This window comes from Phodopus roborovskii, unplaced genomic scaffold, assembly GCF_943737965.1.
Source record: "Phodopus roborovskii unplaced genomic scaffold, PHOROB, whole genome shotgun sequence".
NCBI lineage: Eukaryota > Metazoa > Chordata > Mammalia > Rodentia > Cricetidae > Phodopus > Phodopus roborovskii.
The window spans coordinates 12,850,590-12,875,139 of NW_026126409.1; the positions used below are offsets into that span (position 1 = coordinate 12,850,590).

Consider the following 24,550-nt stretch of genomic DNA (forward strand, 5'->3'; position numbering starts at 1 on the left):
CATAGACGCATCTCTCCCACTCCCTGGCGGCACGGAATCCGGCTAGATGCCCTGCACTGCCTCCCCGACAAGAGGCGAAGAGGCTGGGGACAGGGGGCTGGCACCCGGGAATACCACGGAACCAATAGAGTGGACACAGCCTAGAGGGGGGAACGCTTTCGCGGGGGACTTCCGGGGTAGGGCCTGTCAGGAGCGGAAGTGCCGTGTGGCGCGCGGGGTCTGATCCGGGCGGTGGTCGGCGGGCTTCGGTCCTTTGGCCCCGGGGTGCGCGTGGCGTGTCGAGTGGGTGTCGGGTGCCTGCCCTGGCCTCGCGGTCATGAACCTGGAGCCGCTGCGGAAGCGTGTCCGGCAGTACTTGGACCAGGTGCGCGGCGGGTGGCCTCCCGGACGCTGGGCTTCGGGGCAGTGGGGCCTGGCGGGGATCGCGCAGCTGATAGCTCAGATCGTGCGTGGGCCGCGCAAGCGGGGCTGGGTTGCGGGTTTGCATTGCGGCCTTGGGATCTGGCTGGGCAGTGGTTCTCATTTGGCTGAGTACGAGTGAACGGGAATGCAAGCAAGCTGTCCCTGGTTAGGATTTGAAACAATACCTAACGCTATAAATACGGCCCCTGCGCTTCCCCCGAGTGGACAGCAGGGAGTGTTTAAGGAAAGGTGTGTCTGGAGTCCACGTCATTGTGATGTCATTTGTGTTTTGCTAAAACGCTTGCTCTCCTGGTAAATGGGAAACGGAATTGATGCGTAGTGATTTGACCAAATGTTTATGATTTGCTGTGAGTCTGCGTGGTAGCCAGCACTCGGTTTTGTGATTCTTTTCTTTGGCACCGAGATGTAGAGAGGATGATGTAGGCCGGGTTTCCACTCCGGGGTCGTCTGTTTTGAACATATTCTCATCTCCATAAGGCTTTCTCCTGTCCACCTGTTTGGCAACCGTGTTCTGCTTGTATCCGGGGGAACTGAGGTGAAGGCAGTAAGCCAGGAATTAACTCTAACCACTACAAATTCATGCGTGTCTTTCCGCTGTCATATTGTTAGCATTGGCTATAGGGCGTGACTTTGTCCATGGTCAGCGGATGTTAATGTGTTATGGTTTTCATTTTAAATATTTGAATCTAGTGCTCTATTAAATTCTACTTTGGGATTCATTTTAGCTTATTAAAAGTATTATTACATAAATGTCAGTAGATGTCCGTACAATTACCACTTAAGTTATTTACTGTTTTAGATATTAGCTGATACATTTTTTGGGGGTAGTGTATGGGTTAAACTGCGATCTTGAATTGTAATTCTAAAGGTCTTACAGTGACTAAACTTCACACTGGATGAGCTATAAGACATAGATGATTGATGGGCCCCTTGCTACATTTAGGGGCTTATTGTAGTGAGTTGTTTGTTGACGGGTTTATAATAATAGACATCTGTTCAGAACTGTGGGAGCAATGGCAATCACCCTGTGTTTGCTTTTTGTATGCAGCAACAGTATCAGAGTGCTCTGTTTTGGGCAGACAAAGTAGCCTCACTCTCTCATGGTGAGTGACATGCTATTTTTCCCCCTAACTAATCTTCAGAGATCTCTCTATAAACCTCTGACCACTTGTGTAATTTTGCTCCTTAGAGGAACCCCAGGATGTGTATTGGTTGGCTCAGTGTCTTTACCTCACAGCCCAGTATCACAGAGCCGCCCATGCACTGCGGTCACGCAAACTGGACAAAGTAAGTACTGACTCGTTAGGTTCCTTTATTATTATGTTTTTTTACTTATTTTACATAAGGACCACAGTTTTCCCTCCCTCCTCTTCTCCCACTCCTTCCCCCCACCTCCTCTCTACACCAAACCCCCCAGCACGCATACACACACACACACACACACACACACACACACACACACGAGTGTCCACTCCTCCTCTGTCTATCTCCATTCAGAAAGGGCCAGGTCTCCCATGAGAGTTGCCAAAGCATGGCATATGAAGTTTAGGCAGGACTGAACTACTTCTGCATCAAGGCTGGGCAAGGCATTTCAGCATGGGGAATGGGTTCCCAAAAGCAAGCTTAAGCACCAGGGACAGGTCCTGATACTACTACCAAGAACCCCACAAACAGACCAAGCTACACAACTATCACCCACATGCAGAGGGCCTAGATCAGACCCATGCAGACTCCCAGCTGGGCTCCCAAGTCCGTGAGCTCCCAAGAGCTCAGGTCAACTGGTTTTTTGGTGTTTTGCTTTATTAAATGTTTTCACTTATTTGTGTACTTATTAAGGTCCTTTTTATTAGGTATATGCTCTGTTTTTGGTTTATATTTAAAAGAAACGGAGTTTGTTTTTATGTGAAGAGATGTTTTTTAAATAGTTTTTTTTTTTTATTTGTGTGTGTGCACATGCACGCGCAAGTGAGTACAGACACACACAGGCAGGCTCCTGAACCACCTGAGGGAGTTTGTCCTCCTACTTTGTGGGTCTCAGGATCAGACTCTGGTCTTGGTCCTCAGGCAAGTGCTTTACCTCCTGAGCTGTCTTGACAGCCCTATTTGCTTGTTTTGAGATCAGGTCTCACTGTTTTGCTTAGTATGGTTTCTCTTTTCTTCCTTCCTTACCTTTTTTTTTTTCTTTTTAAGATTTATTATGTATAGTGTTCCAACTGCATGTATACCTACATGCCACAAGAGGGCATCATATTTCATTATAGATGGTTGTAAACCATCTTGTGGTTGCTGGGAATTGAACTCAGGACCTCTGGAAGAGCAGAGAGTGCTCTTAAGTTCTGAGTCATATCTTCAGTCCCTTAGTCTGGTTTCTAATTCCTAGGCTCAGGGCGGTTCTCCTGCCTCAGCCTCTTGCATCGTTGGGAGGGATTATAGATGCAACCTTGGATTCCCTGCCTTTAATATTTTCTTGATGATATGGTCTAAAAAGTCTAAGGCTTTTTTTTTTTTTTAAGAGCTGTAAAGGAGAAATAAAGCTCTTTAGTTTGTGTTTATAATTTTCTTTTAAAGTACAAATGTGTATTATTTTATGCATTATATGCCCGTGTTGTACATGTGACTTATTTCTTTTCTAGTTGTATGAAGCATGCCGATACCTTGCAGCTAGGTGCCACGTAAGTGTGCTTAGTTTGTTTTATTTGGTGGAAATTTGACTGATGTGAATGGTATGCATCCTTCATGGATGTGTGGCAGTTTGTGTCCTGGAGGCTGAAGCCTGGTGACTTAGCATGATATTTCATAAAGAATGTCCTTTTCTTCAGTATTATTTTCTATAAAAATATTGATTCTTAATTCATAAAAAGCTGACATGCACGAAGAAAGTTGTAGTTTAGGCATTTAAACTGAAATAATGGATGTAGTAGTCATTGCTCTTTAGAAATCTAGAAGACACAGGTGACAAATGGTACTTTTGTTTTCTTCACAGTATGCTGCAAAAGAGCACCAGCAGGCTCTTGACATTCTTGACATGGAGGAACCGATTAACAGAAGGCTCTTTGAAAAATACATGAAGGATGAAAGTGGCTCGAAGGACCCTTCCAGTGACTGGGAAATGTCACAGTCCTCGGTGAGTAATGTAGTTAGCATGTCTCAGCAGCAGCAGTGGGAAGTGCCCACATGACCTGACAAAAATTCCTCTACATGGGTTCGGTGTGTACAAGAATTATGGTTACCTGCTTGTGCCAACTAATGGAAGACCTTTCTGACTGAGTGCCAGTTTGATGTGTGGCCTCACAAGTGCCTGGAGCTCCATACAGCAGGTGGAAAGCTTCTTTGCCTTTCTGTGTTTTAGACATATGCAGAGGAACCTTAATTGGCTTTAATTGTTTACAGGAAAGAATTTGTTATTTGTTCAGAAGCATATAATAATGTCGTTTGCTATGTTTGAGTCTGCATTATTCATAATTCCACAAAATTGAAACAGACTAATAGTAACAATTAATTGCATATTGAGATTATTAACTTGGCCCATCACTCATTTTAGTGGTTTATTTTTGAGGAACAGTTCACCCATTGAAAGTATACAGCCCCATGGCGTTGTGAAGCTCTGCCAGCCTTACTCCTAGCAACTTTAGGGCATTTTTCTCATTCAGAGACTTGTACTCTTGTTACTCCAAATCTACATGTCTCTCTTATAGCATAGTTATGAGGGAGCTGGAATGGTTACTCTGCTCCTCATTTAGACAGTACAGGAATATTACACATCTAGGCATCTCTCTCCTCCCTCCTTCCTTACTCTTCCTTTATTAATAATGTGCTTAGAAGCATATTAATGTTTTTCTAGGAAATACATACATTTCCTACCTTGGAATTATTATTTTTGGACCTCTTGTCTATCAACTTACCTGTTAGAAATGCTTACACCTCAGGAAACTGCCTAAGATTCTCTTCCAAAGGCCCTTCTATTTTAAATATTCATTTATGAATTTTTGCCACTTGTGACTTTAGTGGCCCATCTGTGAATCATCACTGCCTTTGGTTAGTATGTTTTTTAAGGTTTAAGGTCTTGATAGAATCAGGTTCCACATTCTGTTGGTGGTAGGAAACAACATGACCAGACTACAGAGCTGTCCACACCTCCAGTCCTTACAGAGTCCCATAATTAATGTGTGTGCCTCCTTTTTCATAGTGAGGAAAGTAAACAGAGGCCAAGACAGTAAATCACACAGAAGCACGTATAGCTGTCAAGGCCAGGGTTTTAACTCTGGTCCCTGGGCTCTCCCAGGCCACTCCTGATCTCGACCAGGAGCCCTCTTGCTGCCTGGGTCTGATATTTTCTAGGGCCTTCTCATTTGGTTTATGTGTCAGTCTTTGTCTTTTATTTCAATTTTATTATCCATTCTCATCTCACGCATATGAAGGGATGTGCCCAGAAGCAGTACTCCTGAAGTTATCCAGCTCTTCACTGGAATAAGTCATTAGTGACCAGTGTCCAGAGAGACTGACCAAAGAAGCTTTAGTCAAGCCTGTAACTGTGTAGCCCAGGTTGGATTTGAACTTGCAATCCTCCTTTCTCAGTTTTCCAAGTGCTAGAATCCTAGCCTGTTGTGACTAAAGCTTTGTTTTGTGCTGTGGTAAATCTATTAATTCATACTCTGCTTTGGCAGTTGGATGACACTGTGAACACAATAAAAACTTCTCAGTGTTCTACTAGTGTATATCTCTTAGTCAAAAGTGAGTCTTACTTAGTATGTAACCAATTATATTTTGCCAACAGATCAAGAGTTCAATTTGTCTTCTACGTGGGAAAATCTATGATGCTTTGGATAATCGCACTCTGGCCACCTACAGCTACAAAGAGGCTTTGAAACTTGATGTCTACTGTTTTGAAGCATTTGATCTTTTAACATCACACCACATGTTGACAGCACAAGAAGGTTTGGGAACTCCTGTGTTGTTGTTGAATAGAATGATTAATATTGTTTTGTTTGCCTTATTTTCTGAAGTCTGTGTACTCGAGAGCAGGGTACATAATAGGCTCACATAGACTACCAGCTTCCTTAATGTCTCCAAATGTGAAGCACATCACAAAACACTGTGCAGTGCAATGTCTTTTGCTGATAGTCTTTGGGGTTGTGGTATCATGAAGTCCTTCTTGAGAACTGATTTGAGGGGGAGCTGTAAACCAAGATTCAGTGATTTTCATCCTAGCCACACTTTAAATCCCTTTGTTTCCAAGTCCCAGTTTCAGAGCAGTTAAATCAACAATTTCTAGATTGTGGGCTCTGAGGATAGTCAATTTAAAGCTGCTGGGTGACTCTGATTTACCTCAGGGACTGTGGTGTAGGTCATTAAGAGAACAAAAAAAAAAAAAAAAAAACAGAGTTGTGTGATAATGGGTTCACACCCAGACATAGCCAAATTAGTGGTTCTTAGACCATGGGCTCACTGCAGTGTCTGAAGACCTTGGGTCAGGGCAGAGTTGTTAGGGAACTGGATGCTGGTATGTAGTAGAGACCCCAGGCTGTGCTCAGGGTGCCTCTTGGGGGAGTGGGCCATGAGACAGGACTGTCATCACCAAGGCCTGTGTTTTTGTCTGGCTGATTAGGGGAACCATCTAGAGCTCTTCCAGGGTCAGCATTCTCTACTGTACTTTGACTTCCTTTTCTCCTGAGTTGATTTACATAGATTGCAAACTATAAAACTGTTTTTAATTGCTGTTTCCCCTGTGAGTATTTTGAAGACTTTGTTGTTTGTTTGTTTTCATTTTTAAGAAAAAGAACTTCTTGACTCACTGCCCCTTAGTAAGCTCGGTGCTGAAGAACAAGAATTGCTACGATTTGTATTTGAGAACAAATTAAAAAAGGTAAGGAAAACCTGGCCTGACCTTGCATTTATGTAGATACCTTCCTTAGCATTGGCCTTTTCCTGCATGTGTGTATATATGTGCTTTTATCCACACATGCATCAGGTGTATATAGACCTGAGCTGATGTTGGCATGCTTTCCTCTATCACCTTTCCACAAATTTTCTCCTTGAACCTGGCTGTTTGGCTAGAGTAGCTGGCATTGAGCTTCCGACATTCACTTGTTGCTTAGTGCTGAATTACAGGCTGTGACCATGGACAGTTTTACATGGGTGCTGGATTACAGGTTGTGACCACGTACAGTTTTACATGGGTGCTGGATTACAGGCTGTGACCATGCACAGTTTTACATGGGTGCTGGATTACAGGTTGTGACCATGTACAGTTTTACATGTGTGCTGGATTACAGGCCTGTAACCATTTACAGTTTTACATGGATGCTGGGAAATCCTGCGTTACAGGCTGTGACCATGTACAGTTTTACAGGGGTGCTGGAGTGCTGGGTTACAGGCTGTGACCATGCAGGTGACATGCTGAGGATCGGAATGCAGGCCTCATGATTGCACAGCAAGTGTGTTGTACCTAGCCTAATCCAGGTTTTTTTTTTTTTAATTGTTTATTAATGTAGCATGTGCCAAAATAGATTATTTACATATATGAAAATGCTTCCTAAGTATCATCTAAACTTGTATGAGAAATATGCTGCTGTGGAACTCTGATGAAATTGAAAAGGTAAATTAACAATGTTTTGGGGGCTTGTGTGCTTCTCATGTAATGCCTTCCTGTCTTAGGTAAAACATGGATTGAGTCTGCTGTTTGCTTTGTTATTGTTCACTTTATGTATAAATTTCTCTGTTTCAGTATAATAAGCCCAGTGAAACTGTCATTCCCGGGCCAGTAGATGGCTTGCAAGAGAATCTGGATGTGGTGGTGTCTTTAGCTGAGAGACATTATTATAACTGTGATTTTAAGATGTGCTACAAGCTTACTTCTGCGTAAGTATCTTCCTGTTCTTATGTGACAATGTATGGTGCAGTCCATAGCTGTCTAATTCACAGATTCTCTGATAGTCTTACATTAGTTGTTAATAATTAAGTTACCTTTTCCATTTGTAGAGTATTGAACAGTGGCAGGTTCCAGACACAAAGTTATTGATATGTGTAGACACAAAGTTATTGATTATTTGCTATAGTTACTTGAGAAGAATAGACATGCCTGTCTTCCCAGGCCATCTACTGACTTTGGAATGATAATTTCCCTGGGCTTATTATATTGAAACACAGAAATTTAAACATAAAGTGAATAGTAGCAAAGCAAAAGGTAGTATCAATCCATGCTACCCAAGAAATGAGAGTTTGAAGGTGTCATTTAGCCCATAGTTTTGTAAAACTCACCATTTATTGCCGTTGGATCTAACAGTCCTCTGACCCCAGGTGCTCCGTCTTGCATATTCCTAGCTCAGCAATCTATCTCCTCCACATGCCAGTTTTCCATTTCCTCTTCAGACATCTGAGCTAAATTACAGTTTATAGATTTTGTGGAGCTTTGGAGGATTTTTGTTTTGTTTTTTATTTTTATTGGTGTTTTTTATTTTAATTTTTGAAATCACAAAAATATCACTCAATAAATACTTGTGATCTTCTTAAAAATGTATACTATGTGTCCTTTTTAGCTTGTTAGACTATGTATTAAAATTCTGTTGATTTTTAAAGTAAATGAAAAGGCTAAAGTTTACTTTTATTTGTTCCAGCCGAACTAGTTTTCTATTTATTTTTATTTTACTAGATTGAACCTAGGACTTGTACATTCTTGGCAAGTGTTCTGACCCTGAGCCCCAGCCCTTTATTTTGATACACGGTCTTACTGAGTTGTCAAGGCTGGCTTTGAACTTGTCATTCTTCTGCCTTGGCCTCTCGAGTAGCTGGTAATGTAGGTATGCACTGTGAGGCCTGGCTTCCCTTTCCTTTATAACCTAAGCATTGCTTTAACTAAAGTATTATAGGTTACAGCATCATGTGTGATACGCAGTGACTAGGGTGATGAGGACTGCCATCTTGCTGCCTTCCAGGCAGTCATGTGCTGCTTTCATTTCAGAGTGATGGAAAAGGACCCTTTCCATGCCAGCTGTTTACCTGTGCACATAGGAACTCTCGTGGAGCTGAATAAAGCAAATGGTGAGAGCCCCGTGTATGTCCAGTCCTATAGTCCTAGCAGCGGGGGATGACCTCAGACTCCTGATCCTCCTATCCCTACCTCCCATGGGGTCATAGGTGTGTACCTCCAGGCCAGGCTTTAACTGTAAGGGAAAGAACATTCTAAACTATTAATTTTGTGTTACAAATCCTGGCCACTTAAGACACAGTGTAGCAGAGCCCACAGCAGAGGTGACACTCATGTCAGAGTGATTGATGATCTCCCTGTCTCCTGTTCCCTTTTTTCAAATGTAATGTTAGCTTTACTAAGTGTTCATTTTGACTGTTTTCCTTCCTTTTTTGGGGATAGCCCTGGCTATCCTGGAACTCACTATGTAGACCAGGATGGCCTCACCCTGGAAATCTACCTGCCTCTGCTTCCCACGTGTTGGGATTAAGCCACCACTGCTTGGTTTCTGTCTTTTTTTTTTTTTTTTTTTTTTTTTTTTGTATAAGATTACCATAGAAAAACAGATAAGTCAATATTTAGAAATTGTTTACCTTTACCTGCATTTCCTTTTTTTTTTTTTTTTTTTTTTTTTTTTTTAAGAAACAGTTTGTTGGGCAGTATATTTGCTTTTAAGTCTTTTGAAACTGAATAGCAAGTTATGTCAAGAGGAGGCAAAAGAAAAACCAGAGAAGCTTCAACTCTAAACTCTTCTCGCTGGGGTTCTATAATATCATGTCTTCTGGAATCAAAGATGCAGACTCCCCGCCCCCTAGAATACTGAGTCCAGAGTGTACATGTGCCATCATGAGGTGGCATATTTCTCAAGAGGAAATCTCTCACTCTGTGATACATGAAAGTTTGGATGGCAGTTTGACTGTAGGTGACTTACAACACTGCATCCCAGCCTGTGGCATGAGGTGTATGGGTTTCTCAAATGCGTGTGTTAGATGAACCTCTCTGTCACCTCAAGTGCTCAGCTGGGTGTCTGTACTCTTGTGGTCCACTGTGTACCCTTAAGCCACTAGAAAGTCACTCATCCAGTGCTCGGTGCCCAACATTAGGACTAGACCGGGTGTATACAGGTGGGTTAGTACTGGAGAGAAAGAAGGTATGAGATTGTTGCATGAGGATAGTTTTCCGAGGGCAGGCCAGATCTGAACTTTAAATTATTCATATCAAATTACATTTTCCCCTTTTTCCTAAAACAGAACTGTTCTATCTTTCTCACAAACTGGTGGACTTGTATCCAGGTAATCCTGTAAGTAACATAATTTTTTTTCTTCTGTGAACTTTAAGAAAATATTTTGCTAATATGTAGCCAGTCACTTGTATTTTTAAGTTCAAGCAAATAATGTTTATGTTAAAACATCTAGACAGAATCTTGTAGTGCTGGAGATAATATTAAATGGCTCTTTAATGTCTATCCCATAAAGCCAGTTATATTTACAATAAAGCAGTAACTTTCAATGAAACCTTTTTTCTCTGCTTATAGAAATATACATAGTCCTTTAATATGCTCTGCAGATGCACAAGATTCTTAGTTCCATGCTTCCCTCTTGAGGATGTAATTGTCCCATAGTCGTGTGTGTGTGTGTGTGTGTGTGTGTGTGTGTGTGTGTGTAAGCCACCACTGAGCTTGTGTTGATTGCTTCCAGCCTTTAGTGTCAGAATAGAACTAAGAGTAGAGAACAGGAGCAGGAGCTGCAGGAGTTTAGAGACAAAAGCCAGGAGCAGAAACTGAGTCTCAGACAAGATGTCTCTAGCTTAGCTGAAACCAGTGTAAGGGTATCCCGCTAACTACAACTCAGAACCAGCTAGAAGGCAAAGAAAAGCCAGAGTCAAGCCAGAACTCATAGGCAGGTGTGCTTAGGACCCTTGTCCTCAGTGGAGTATCTGTTCTTATGCAAGACCTCAGTAAATGTTTGTGCAGTCTCAGAGAATCCCTACTTCAGGCTGACCTGGGAGCATCTAACCTACTAGCCTGCCTTGTTAGATTCCAGTTCAAGGTTAACCGTCTTTGGTTATAGTAAATATTGAACTTTTTAGGTGTCTTGGTTTGCGGTGGGATGTTACTATCTCATGGTTGGTCATAAAAATGAGCATGCCAGAAGATATCTCAGGTATGAATTTGTTTTCTTCCTTTCTGTGTAGCGAACCTCTGAGAAGGGAATTCTTGCTCATAAGCTTTCATGCAGTAAGTGGTGTGTATGTTAAAAGCAGCATGAATGAATAAATACTTCTTTGGGCTGGTTCTGTTCACATGCATTGCTTATTTGTATAACTGTTCATTAGGATGCTGTGCAGAGAGATAAAGTAGTGGTACAAGCCTTGCACTCCAAGAGCTTAGATTGTGTTTTATTTGTAAACAAGAACAGGAAACAGAATGATGTAGTTTGAAAAGGCTTTTCCTGTACACTATCAGCCTTAGCTTTTGCTAGTAGTGAAAACACATTAAACTCTGAATGAGATTAGGTTAGGTTAACTCAGTGTTACCATAGAATAAGTAGGCTCCTGGAAGTATCTGCTGTGGTTTCAAGTTTTCTTACACCCAGGGTGCCAATATGGTACCTGGCTCAAAACAGGCCCACATCATGTGGCCATTTGTGCCACCAGTGTTACACCCAGGTCTAGATTGAGCTGCTATATGAGAAGTATTTGTAAGTTGCATACAGTATCCTAATGAGTTTAGCTATAATTACTCTATCTAAAAAGCACAGGACTCCTAAAATTTCTTAAAATGTATGTATTGTCTTAAGTTAGTTGCATTAACAATTGTACATGTTTGTTAGCAGTTTGTTTGCTTGATGTTATTAATGTTTTCGACACCATGTACTTAGAAAACTGAAGAATAAATACATGACTTGAATATTGCTTTTGTTCCAGCAAAGCTACCACACTGGAGAAGACCTATGGGCCTGCTTGGATAGCCTATGGGCATTCCTTTGCTGTGGAGAGTGAGCATGACCAAGCGATGGCTGCTTATTTCACAGCAGCCCAGCTGATGAAAGGGTATGGCACAGCAGCTTGACTCAGTGCCAGGAGGGGCTTCTACCTGCCCAGTCAAGAGCAAGAAAGACTAGGAAATGCGACCATGGGGAGAATTGAGCACAGGATTCCCCCCCCCCCTTTTTTTTTTACATGCTCATGAAGAATGGCAGTATTCATAGTAAAATTATTATGTCTCATCTGTTACTGAGTCATTTGCTGTGTGAGTTGCCATGTGGGTACTAGAAACTGAACCTGGCCTCGAACTCACATAGATCTGCCTGCCTCTCTCTGCCTCTGCCTCCCAAGTGCTAGGATTAAAGGCATGCACCACCAACGCCTGGCACTTATTTTTCATTGTCCTTATGTTACTACTTGCTTTAGTCTCTTTAGTAGATCTACTAGTGGATAGATTCTGTCTTGTTATACCTTGTTCTCGTGGCTCCTTCAACCTATTTAAATATGTTTATAAATACTTTTAGTGATTTGTTTTATTTCATTACTATTTGGTTCTCTATTACAATTTTTATTTTGGAGGCCCTAAAGAGCTGGCTTAGCAGTTAAGAGCACTTAATTTCTCTTGTAAAGACCAAGGTTCAGTTTTCAGTACCCACATGGCAAATCATAGCAGCCTGTAAGTACAGTTTAGGGGAATCTGATGTCTGCTTTTGGCCTTCATGGGCTCCTGTACGCACTCAGTCACAGACATATATAAAAGTCATTGATTTTTTTTTTTTTTTTTTTTTATTGCTGTTCTCTGATGGGGCACTGTTCTTAAACTTTTCACTTATTTTGCAACACAATTTTATAAACACAGTTTAGTTCTTTGAATATTAAGCTAGCTTATTTAAAGTATTGTCTTTTAAGGCCAATATCTCATCTTCTGTTAGTATGTTTTCTAATGAGTTCTTTCTTTTTCTGTTTGGACCATACTTTAGAGTTAGGAAGAAGTAAATGATAGGATCTGAGATCTAAAGCTGATAAATTTCTGTTGCATTACAACATTTTGGTATTGAATATGTGAAACTTTCAAATCTTTTCAGGTGTCACTTGCCAATGCTGTATATTGGACTAGAATATGGTTTGACCAATAACTCTAAACTGGCTGAACGATTCTTTGGCCAAGCTCTGAGCATTGCCCCAGAAGATCCCTTTGTCATCCATGAGGTTGGAGTGGTTGCCTTCCAGAATGGAGAGTAAGTAGTGGAGGGCTCAGCCCTTGCATCAGCTCTGCATAAGTGGGACCTTATGCAGACCATACTTGCTCTTCAGCAGATTTTTAATTTTAGATGTGTTATTTTAGGGGTGAATTCAAAGGTAGAAATTCCCTTCTTGGAGTCCCTTAAAACACTAAACTGTATTCTGGTCCTCCTTTAATGTGAGCTGCCACAAATTCCAGTACCCACCATGTGGCCTGGAGGCCCCACAGAATCTTTATTCATCTTTGTCAACTAGATGTTAGATTCCCACCTTTGAGTAAGTATTTCACATCTTAAGATAAAAATATCCTGGGATTAGTTATTGTTAGGACAAAAAAAATGTTTATCCACTTAGAGTAATCCAGTCTTTAGTTTCCTGGTAGTAGCTTTTCTGTAGCTTGACTAAAGAACAAGTAATTTGGAGTCATACTCAAAGAGAAACTCTATGTCCCATAATGTAAGCACAGACCTCACTGTTGTGTTCTAAATTCTAGGTGATGGGACTATGAGAGGTGGCTCAGCAGATAAGGACACTTGCTGCCTTTGTGGAGGACCAAGGTTCAGTTCCAAGCGCCCTCATGGTGGCTTACAACTATTTGTAACTCTAGTTCCAGGGGACCCAATGCTCCCTTCTGACCTCTGCAGGCACCAGACACACACATGGTGCACTTACATAAATTCAGGCAGAACATTTAGACATGTAAAATAAAAAGATCTTCAAAAAATTTTCAGTTAAGTTATGTAAAGAGGGCTTGTAGCCTTACAAAAATAAGGATTATGACTTTATGTTTATGAGTGTTTTTTACCTGCATGTTTGCATATCACATGTGTGCCTGGTGTCTACAGAAGCCAGAGGGTACAAGATGGTTGTCAGCCATCTTGAGTGTCCTGGGAATTTCCAAATTTACTGCTGCTTCTTGATGAAACCTAAGTAGCCATCATGTGGCTTCAAGGGAATGTGTACTAGCTGGACAGTAGGTGAATGATTATGCTGTTGGCTATATGTTCAGTGTTAGTAAATTGATAGTATATGTTAAATAAGGTCAGTCATTGTTTAGTTGATGAAATATTGTGGCCAGACATTTACAGGAGTCTAAATACCACTCATCATGAGAATTGACTTATCGCTCCTAAATCCTCAACTTGTGTAATATTAATGTCATAAGATTAGCTGTTTGTCTTGCTCATTTTTTTTTCTTCTTTTGCATTAAATTTTTTTTTTTGGAGTTATACAAAGTGATGAGTTTCATTATGGCATTTTCATGTATATGCCATTATACTTTGTTTTTATTTGTGGTGTAATGGGAATTATTTTCAGCAGTTTCCAGGTTATTTTTAGTTCTGCTAAGATATTCAAGTTTTCTTCAGTGTTTATCTTTGCAATTTTGAAATAACTGTGAACCTCCTCTCCTCTGTTTTAGATGGAAAACAGCAGAAAAGTGGTTTCTTGATGCTCTGGAAAAAATTAAAGCCATTGGGAATGAGGTAAGATCTCTATGTGCACACATAGGCAGCCTGGAGCAGTTACTGTTGGACATGGGGAATGCAGACAGTCTTTCTCCTAGAAGAGAGTAACCTAATAGTTGGCACAAGTAACTTGACGGTGTTATGCTTCTTAGTTGACTTTCATGTCACAGAAGACATGAGCTCAGATCTGGTTAAAGAGCAGTTACTGGCTGGGACATGGGGTAGCATTGAAAACACATAGGTTGGGTTGGGGTCTTTCTTTTGGTGATTTCTAATGGTTGGTGGAAGTATTCGTCATTTATTTGATACTGTTTCTCTAGAGCTTTAGAGAGCCTTGTCAGTAAAAACTGCAGTTGGCAGCAGACCCAGTTGTCATTCAAATTCAGACCTTTTGTTCTCATGAATTAATGCTAAGGAATTAACCTTCCAAGTGGCAAGGCTGTATTCATACTGGTATTATTCATAAACAGTAATTTTAAATGTAAGCCTGTATAGCTAAGAGATTTCCATGTGACTGCTCTTTTGATTTCTGGTTTCTTTAACTGGTCTTTGTAGTCTTACTCTGCTCTGAGTTCCACACAAGGGTGTTACTTTGCACATTCGTGCTTGGGGACTCCCTTCCTTTGTGTTTGTGTGTCTCTCTTTAACAGACTCAGCCACCGGGGAGTCTGCCAACTCCATAGATTGAGCTGTGACTACTTTGCCTTTTACTGTTGATCATTTGAACTTACAAACATACTCCTGTGTGTTCCACACATGTGTCTGTAAAGTGCGTTTTTCCTTAGCTGAGTCATGGGCAGTTCTGAATCATACTGTTGTTTTTGTTAAAGTAGGATTACCACTCACCACATCCCATCTTTGAGACAGTTAAATACCTTAGCTGTCCACTGCTCCAGTAGCAGGAGCATCACCTGGAACCAGTTTACAAAAACAGTCCTAAGATCTGTTAATAAAAGTTACAGTTTTAGCAACACTCAGAGTCTCATGCATAGGAAAGTTTGAGAAGTATGTTCCTGAGCTACTCCTAAAAATATTCTTTCAGCCAGGCATGGTGGTGCACGCCTTCAGACGCAGCACTACAGAGGCAGAAGCATGTGAATCTCTGAGTTCCAGGACAGCAAGGGCTATTACACAGAGAAACCCTGTCTGTAAAGCCAAATATATACATTTTTTCATTCATAAGCAATTTGCAATTTTACAGAAACTTAAATGTGAGAACATACTACAGTTGAAATACCAGCACACCAATCAGAAGCTATAGGAAAGGATAACTTCAGTAAGATCTCTTGAGCTAGCTCAAGAGAAGCTGCTCTTGCCTAAGAATCTCAGAAGCATCTTTTGTTTGCATGGGCTGAGCCCCTAAATCTAGTCTTCAAAGCATTTTAAAAGGTGACCCTTTGTTTATTGCCTCACGTGTTTAATAAGTACCAGTCATGAGCTCAGAACTGTCAGATACAATAAGAACTATTTCCATATTTCCTGCCCTCAGATCCATCAGAAAACACAGGTAGGTAATTTGCAGCAGTGATGCAATATGAAGGAAGATAGGAAGATATCACATGCAAGGGTTGTTCACCCAACACCCAAATATGACAGTGGCCAGGAAGGGTTTGGGGTATGTCACACATCCCATCCTTAGTAAGCTGACGTTAGTTAGCTAGACAGAAATGAGGAGCAAGGTATTTCAGAGGCAGAAATGACAAGTTCAGAAATCATTTTGTTTTGGATTTGACATTTCAGATATCAAGAAATGGGGCAGGTAAGTTAAAGGCCTTGGAAATGGTGTTAGAGTTGACAAATTACCCTGGGAAATGTAAAATGAGAAGTTTCAGAAGAAGACATCCTAGCTGAGTTTGTAGGATAGGTGCCCAGCCAGCCTTCTGATACTGGGAAGCCAATGTTTACGGAGTTGGAGTCGGGCCTGCCAAGTGAACTGAACAAGCTCTGGGACTCTTAGACAGGCCAGATGTCCTGTCCCATTGATTGGCTGCTTTGGACATTTACAGTGAGCTAGAATGACTAGGGAAAGACAAATTAACATGGCATACTGAATTGAAAGTGCTGTAACATTTCTAGATGGAAATATTTAATAGGCTGATGGCTATAAAGATCCAGTGTTTCAAACTAACTCTAGGTGGCAAGTACACAATTACAATTTCTCTGGCATGGATGGACTCTGGAACAACATTGTGCTCATTACAGTAAAGTTCTCAGGAAGGCTCAGCTAGTGGTGAAGAGAGTTGAATGAACCAGCAGGTTTACCTTTGCATGGAGGAGGCCCTTAGCAGGAAACAGCCCAACTTGCAACTTGGAGGCTGTGAGATGATTCAGTACAAACAAACCAGGCTTAACGGTGACATGGAGCTTGATGTTGCTGTGTTCTAGGTAACAGTTGACAAATGGGAACCTTTGTTGAACAACTTGGGGCATGTCTGCAGAAAACTCAAGTAAGTGATGTAGAGCATATTCAGTTATATTCTTTGTGACAAAAGTTTATTTTGAATAGCCTTTCTGTGTTTTTATTTCATGATATCCTCCAGTCCCTGTTCCTGGCTGCTCAAATTCAACAAGCACCATCATCCCCTTTTTTACTACTTCAGTTTTATTTTAGAAACATTGAGAAGTATAGCCATGTCTTTTTTTTTCCTTTCCTTACATTAAAAAACCTTAGTATACTAAATTAATTTGGAGGCACCTGAACAATAAAGTCTAGTTAAAACCATACCTGTATTCTACATTTGTTTCCCCATAAGTTTCATGGTGACAGTTTAAAATGAGTTCTTTGCCAAGCGATACACTTCAGTTGATAGAGTACTTACCTAGCATTCGAGGGGCCCTGGTTTGCTTCCCAGCATAGCATAAAACCAGCATGGTGACACGTGTGTCTGTGATCCCAGTTTGCAGTAGCTAGAAGCAAGCAGATGAAAAGTTCAAGGTCATCAAGGCTACACTATGAGTTGGGGGCCAGCCTATGATACATGAGACCGTAGGGGGGGCAGGGTAGGGGCTGTTTTGTTTGCATTAAGTCTTGGGAACTCTAGATTATTCAGAAGTTAGTAAGTGTGCTAGACCAAGCCAACACACACCTAAACATGGGTAGTCCCTAGGACTTGGGGTATGAGGTGGGATGATTGCTGCAAGTTTAAGGGTCAGCCTGGGCTATAGCGTAACACTCAAAAAAACAAGCAGAAACACATTGGCAGAGGTTGTGGGTTGGGGTCAGGAGTCTTGACTATCCATTAAAGCTCCAATATTTCTTAGACTTTAACTAAATTAAAACCTTTCCACAAAAGACTTACAGAGCAAATATTCCAATAACTTCAGAAAATGCTATTCTAAGTAATTTATATGTTAAAGTGTGGTAGTTTGAATGTAATTGCCCCCATGGGCTCTTAGGGAGTGGCACTATTAAGAGGTGTGGCTTTGTTGGAGTAGATATGGCCTTGTGGAGGAAGTGTATCACTGTGGATACAGGCTTTGAGGTCTCATATGCTCAAGCCGCACCCAGTGTCTCAGACCACTTCCTGTTGCTTCTGAGTCAAGATTTAAGAACTCTCAGCTCCTTCTCTAGCACTGTTTGCCTGCATGCTGCCTTGCTTCAAGCCATGATGGTAATGAACTAAACCTCTGAAACTGTAAACTAGCCTCAATTAAATATTTTCCTTAATAAGAGTTACCAGGGTAGAAACCCTAACTAAGACATAAAGCAAAACTCTTTTTGGTTTCTTTTAATTGCTCTGGGTATGGAAGGATTATATGTCAGGAAAAATTGGTGTGTGATGAAGCTGAGTCAGAGGACAACCGCTTTATGCAGGAGTTCCTCATCTAGCTAAGGGATAATCCAGGAAACTAGATAAGTAAGTAAACATAAGTAGCCTTGGTTAGCCTAGAATTCATTGTGTAGATCAGGCTAGCCTCAAACTTAAAGTTATCTGCCTGCTTCTGCTGCTTGAATCTAAAGATTAAAGATGTGTTGCACCATACTCCACAGGAAAATATATTTTAAGATATTGAAATCCATAAAAGTAAGTATGGAATAGTTAACATTGGAGACTATATCTCTGAGGAAAGCCTGTGAATTCACACAGACAAATAGGATTTTTTTTTTTAATTAGTAATTTTATTGCACCCTGTAATTGTTGTCTTCCCTCCTCCTCCTCCTCTTCCCTGTGTCTTTGAACAGAAAATATGATGAGGCTTTGGATTACCACAGGCAGGCACTGGTGCTAATCCCTCAGAATGCGTCCACCTATTCTGCTATAGGATACATTCACAGTCTGATGGGCAACTTCGAAAACGCCGTGGACTATTTCCACACAGTATGTCTTCAGCTTCGTATTACTTTAACTAGGGTTAATATATGCTCCTTGCTTTGAAAAAATCTTTTACTTATTTACAAGTTCAAACTTCTTTAGGAACCCTGTGTTTATTCTTTTTTCTGCAAAGAAAGTCTGCATGTTGTATAGTGTTCATCAGATTAGAAGTAAGTGTGAGGCTGGTGCTGCATAGGCACTGAGGAATTTATCATTCATCCCATCTGGATGTTTGTTCACTTAAGAAGAGCAGAAATTCCCATGGAACTTATACCATTAACACTGTGTTCCCTTTGTAGATGAACAAAAACAGCTTGCATATTTATTATAACAAAGGATCTTTTCTTAGTTCACGTGCCTTATTTCGTGAACAATATGGATCTTGTGGTAGGTGTTTTGAAGGTCCATAAAAAAGAGGGGGAGTGACAAATTGAGCTTTAATAAATAATCACAATGATCACAGGGGTTTTTTAAAAAAGCCATCATAATCATCTAACTCGTTTTTTGTACTTTAATGTACCTAGATGTAACTTTTTTTATTGGCATGCTAGTATATGCATTAAAATGTGTGTGCATGCACAAGCATGTGTGTATTAGAAAAAGGCTTCAGTCTTCAGACCAGGCAGCCAGTGTCACTTTCTTCCTTATACAGGACACATGGCACATGGCTATTCTTAAGTCTGGGTTTTACAAGCTGCAGATGCCTGCTCTGAAACTCTTATAAAACCCTCTCAGATTGGTAGTTTGTAAATAAATGTTTTAGACAATCACACACTTTCTATACTACCTTTACATAGTCTCTACATGGTCTTTTCCCTCCTGGCCACAATGTACACATTTCCCAGGCAGAGCAACCTGTGCCTGGTCACAGCAGCAGCAAGGAACTATAAACTATAAGACACCATAGGTTTAGAAATGTTGGAATTTGACAACTTGTGGGCCTTAGGCTCAATTCACTAGTGATATTTGGACAAACATATAATATGAGGCAAAGAAATTTCATTTTTTTTTTTTTTTTTTTTAGTTTTTCGAGACAAGGTTTCTCTGTGTAACAACCCTGGCTGCCCTGGAACTCAGTCTGTAGACCAGGCAGGTCTTGAACTCACATAGATCCACCTGCCTCTGCCTCCCAAGTGCTGGGATTAAAAGTGTATTGCCACCATCACCCAGCTGCAATATTTCAAAGGAAGATTCATTGGTGTAGTAAGTTCCTAATTGGTCTTAAAGAGTCAATTAACAATATTCAGGCTACATGCAGTCCTAGTTAGTCTTGTGGTTATAGGACTACTGAGCTGATCAGCCTCAGGAAGTTTTCTGATCTTGTATGATCTTTGAATGTACACATTTGAATATATTCTAGACTCTATAGAATGCCTCATGAAAGTGTTTTCTAATGAAGGGGAGGGTAACATTCTAACAACTTTGTTCTGTCTTTTTGGCAGGCTCTTGGTCTGAGGAGAGATGACACATTTTCTGTTACTATGCTGGGACATTGCATTGAAATGTACATTGGCGATTCTGAAGCTTATATTGGTAAGACTAAATCATTCTCCTGCAGTGTATTCTGTGTTTGGTCTCTTGAAGTCTCATCCAATGTTCGGAATTCAAGGAATTTATTTGATTTGTCAGAATAATGCAATACAAGTTAGTGACTCACTTCAAGGTGAGTACTTGCTGTACATAGAACATTTGTGAAACATGGTAGTTCCGAAGAGGCTTACTGCACAGTAGAAGAGGAAATAAGAGATGTTTCTCCACAGCAGATGAATGACTTTATCCCCATTGTCTTATAATACAGAACACAACATAATAATCTATATTTTAATGGAAAATTAAGATGCCTTTAATTTACTTAATAGTGACTCATATACTTTGAAATACTTTTATAATGATAAACAATAGGATAATTTTAAATATTATTGCTATTCTTGGCACTTATTTAGGAACAAGTATTTTGAGGTCAGGAGAGTTCATTGAGGTTAAACGTTAGGACTGTAGAAAGGAAAACCTTAGAGGGGGAAATGATAAACTGAGCTTACTAAAATGAAGAACTAAACACCATTACAAGAATGAAAGGCATGCCAGACTCACAACACAGCATATCAGAAATTTCATTTCTACAATTAAAAAAAAAAAAATCCTGCTAGAAAACAAAAATGCATTAAAGACGGGCAAAGATGTGCTCTCTTCAGCAGCACATATACTAAAATTGGAATGATACAGAGAAGATTAGCATGGTCCCTGCACAAGGATGACATGCAAATTCCTGAAGCACTCCACATTCTTAGACCAGACTGGAGAAACCCACAAAAACTGAACAAAGGGAAGCTCATGTCCGGTCTGATAGCTGGGAAACCAGCACAGGACCGACCCAGACTCCCTGAATGTGGTGTTAGTTAGGAGGACTGAGTAGTCTATGGGGCTTCTGGTAGTGGATTAGTATTTTTACCTAGTATATGAATAGATTTCGGGAGCCCATTCCACATAGAGGGATACTTTCTTAGCCTAGACACATGGCGAAGGGCCTAGGCCCTGCTCCAAATGATATGACAGACTTTAAAAATCCCACATGGAAGGCCTCACCCTCTCTGGGGAGCAGAAAGGGGATGAGATGGGGGTGGGTGGGGGGAACAGGGGAGGACAGGAGGGTGTGGGAACTTGGCTTGATATGTAAAACAAATTTATTTCAAATTTAAATTAAAAATTTTAAAAAAAGGGCAAAGATGCTGGAAGTAGTAGTACATGTCTATAATCATACCACTTGGGTTGCTGCAGCAGGAGTATCATAGCATCTAGATCAGTTTGAGCTATATATACAGTCTTAAATCTCTCTCTCTCTCTCTCTCTCTCTCACACACACACGTGCACACGCTCTCTGTCTCCTCTCTCTCTCTCTCTCTCACACACACACACACACACACACACACACGTGCGCACGCTCTCTGTCTCCTTCTCTCTCTCTCTCTCTCTCACACACACACACACACACACACACACACACACGTGCGCACGCTCTCTGTCTCTCTCTCTGTCTCTCTCTCTCTCTCTCTCTCTCACTCTGAAGACCCAGGGTAAAAAGCTTACCACCAATAGTAGGCATCCCCTGTGACTTGTGGGGGAGGAGCCTGAGTTCCAGCTTCTTGCCAGGCTTTTTGTTTCTGTGTGGAAACTATTGGGAAAAGACTTGTTTTGACACAGTTTCAGGAGCTCCAATCTAAGGCAGGAGAAAGCAGAGCAAATTACCACATGGCAGCTAGGAAATCGAGAAGAAAATGCTATGTCTGCTGCCTTTTTCCTTTTCTATCTATTATCCCATCTGGGCCCTTAGCTTAGGGGTGTCACTGCCCACATTTGGTACAGGTCCTCCCCTCTGAATTATTTCTCCTGAACGGCCTTTACAGGCATACCTCAAGTGTGCTTTACAGATCGCTGAGGTGTTTCTCAGCACATTCAAGTGTCAAGTTACAACTTACTGCTTACTGTTTTTATTTTTAGAATGCTATGTCATCTTATACCAAAGTACCTAGTCTTGAAAGTTATTAGTATGAAGTGCATAATGTTTTAGTTATGTATGAAATTACTGAACCTAATCTATCCGACTACATTGGCCCAAATATACATTAATCTTAACATTTTTATATACTTTGACATAACTTGAAAATATACTTCAGTTTCTATGAGCAGTAGATTAGTGACTGTACCCAGCATGGTCTAAGGAATAACATTACTCAAGCTTTGGAAACAGTCAGCAGTGGACCCGTGAAGGAACCATGATTGTGTGTGCTTTGAAAACTTCTCAGCATCTCCTTTGAAAATGGTGGAAATAAAGACCAAAGGGGAAAAAGATGGCATTCCCCTGCCCACCTTGTTCATGCTCTATAAAGTACAGTTGGAATTAAAGGCAATGGCAGCAGTGTTACACTACTTATGGTAGAATTTCATGTTTTCCAATTGCGGTGTTTCTTTTTAGGAGCAGACATTAAAGACAAATTAAAATGTTATGACTTTGATGTGCATACAATGAAGACACTAAAAAACATCATCTCACCTCCGTGGGATTTCAGGGACTTTGAAGTAGAAAAGCCAAACACAGAGGAAGCAGGGCTCGCACCTCTGGAAAACTCCACTAAAACTCCAGACTCCAGACCTCCCTTGGAAGAAACTTTTGAAATTGAAATGAATGAAAGTGACATGATGTTAGAGACATCTATGTCAGACCACAGCACTTAACTTGAGACAGTGGTCCAGGACCCACCCCACCCCATCCCGCCCGCCCCTGTGCACTAGTGTAGGTCAGTATTCCCTTGCATCCTTGCTAGTCTTAAGAATTCCCCACTTCCTAATGTGAGTCCAAACTACATCTCTATATTGAGGACCAGTGGCCTGAATTAAGAGATGGGATAGCACACCTTGGCGGCATTTATATTCTGATCTTCTGATTCTACATAGTAGTTATATATAGTTGAATAAAGATGGCAAACTGTTCATTGTGTCTTTCTTTTTCAATAAAGACTTTGAAATAATTTTTGAGAAATGTTCCCAAGATGTAGAATGTATCAGCTACCTTTCTGTTGCTGTAATAAAATTCTATGATCAAGACAACTTAGTGAAGGAAGAATTCATTTCTTGTTTCAGAGGGATGAATTTTATTGTGCTAGAGAAGCATGCAGCAGTCAGGCATGGTAGCTAGCTGGACCAGGAAGCTAATCACATCCCAACCACATGCATGATGCAGAGTGGACTAAAAGTAGATGAAAGATATTCTCGAGGCAATGGTGACAACATCTGGGGATCAAGTGTTCAAATGCCTGAGGTATGGGAACACTCATTCAGTACCATAGAGAGTATGTCCCTTACCTGGTGTGTCCCTTTGTTAACATTTTACTATTACTGATTGATGTATTGCTCTTCAGCTCTTCTTGTTCCAGCACTCTGAAGGAAGAGGGCAGGTTCAGGGCCAGCCTAGTCTATGTAGTGAGTTCCAGAACAGCCAGGATTATATTAGTGAGACCCTATCTTTAAATAAAAAGTGGGCCCATGAAATGTAAGTCTTGCTACCAAGACCCTTAGTTCAGTCCCTGGAACTCACATGGTGTATTGCCTTCCTCAAAGTGTGTGACCACACACAGATACATTCAATATGTAATGTCTCACTGATAACTTTGACTTTATCTTGGCTGATATTCATCCAGCTCTTAACTGTTGTTTATAAGAACATTTTTTCTTATTTTCCTTTCAACTGTGGCTATCTAAAGTACATCTGTGTGTAATCAAACTTTTCTTAGGCTGCCAGCTCACAAAAAACAACACAGAGACCCATCATTAACTACGAAAGCTCAGCCCCAGCCTAGACATGCCTCACCAGCTCCCACAACTCAAATCAACCCATTAACTTTAATTCATGTTCTGTCTCCTAAACTCCCACCTAACCTCTTCCTAACTACTGGTTGTTAAAGCATTTTATTACACCAATCAGAACAATATATTTTCACACAGTGTACAAATAACCCACATCTATGCTAGACAATACATCACAGTGTAGGTAAAGCTCAATGAGTAAAATGTCTTAAAATAATATTTGCTCTTGTACAGTGTCGTGTATGTGTGCACATGACGGTGTGCACATATATGGCAAGTGCATTTCATTGTATGAAAACTGGAACATTTATACCATTGTGAATGTCAGTCCTCAACAGTTCACCTTGTTAGAAACATCTGTTTGACTTCCACTACACTAGGCTAGCCAGTCCACTACACCAGGCAAGCTGGCCCACAGCTTCTGGAGGTTGTTTCTACTTCACATCTTTCCATAGGAACACTGGTATAGCAGATGGTTTCGTACTGAATGCCCCCAAATGAATTTTCATGTCTGAGCCATTATATTTTTCAGTTCCACAGTATCTGTTCCTTTTATAGAAATTAAAGGAAAAACAAGCCAGGCAGTGGTGTCATACTTTAATCCCAGCACTCCAGAGGCAAAGGCAGGCAGATTTCTGTGAGTTCAGGGCCAGCAGGTCTGTTTGAAGGAGAAACCCTGTCTCGAATCCCACCCCCCTCCCAAAAAAAACAAAACAAAACAAAAACCATAGGCACCATAACCTTCCCTTGTTTTTTCCCCCAGGACGCTAATAATACAATTTAAAATACAGAACAATCAT

The 24,550-nt window shown here is 40.8% G+C and overlaps 1 protein-coding gene and 1 non-coding gene across 3 annotated transcripts; both read left to right on the forward strand.

Annotated features, from left to right (window-relative positions):
* The first annotated feature begins 173 nt into the window (after positions 1-173).
* Cdc16 (cell division cycle 16) lies at positions 174-22,994 on the forward strand. 2 transcript variants are annotated; one of them, XM_051182049.1, is made up of 18 exons: positions 174-364; positions 1,472-1,526; positions 1,613-1,710; positions 3,057-3,095; positions 3,407-3,547; positions 5,198-5,357; positions 6,195-6,286; positions 7,148-7,281; positions 8,381-8,460; positions 9,637-9,686; positions 10,475-10,548; positions 11,312-11,437; positions 12,457-12,609; positions 14,034-14,097; positions 16,465-16,526; positions 18,263-18,398; positions 19,835-19,925; positions 22,363-22,994. In XM_051182049.1, the coding sequence occupies exons 1-18, from the start codon at positions 317-319 to the stop codon at positions 22,620-22,622; spliced, it is 1,863 nt and encodes a 620-aa protein (XP_051038006.1). In that variant the 5' UTR covers positions 174-316; the 3' UTR covers positions 22,623-22,994. The 2 variants fall into 2 exon arrangements, with proteins under 2 accessions (XP_051038006.1, XP_051038007.1); XM_051182050.1 differs by lacking the exon at positions 1,472-1,526 and having other exon boundaries at positions 260-364.
* Positions 20,572-20,678, forward strand: LOC127220504 (U6 spliceosomal RNA). The gene has a single exon (XR_007834373.1). It is a non-coding gene; the product is annotated as a U6 spliceosomal RNA (small nuclear RNA).
* Positions 22,995-24,550: the final 1,556 nt, after the last annotated feature.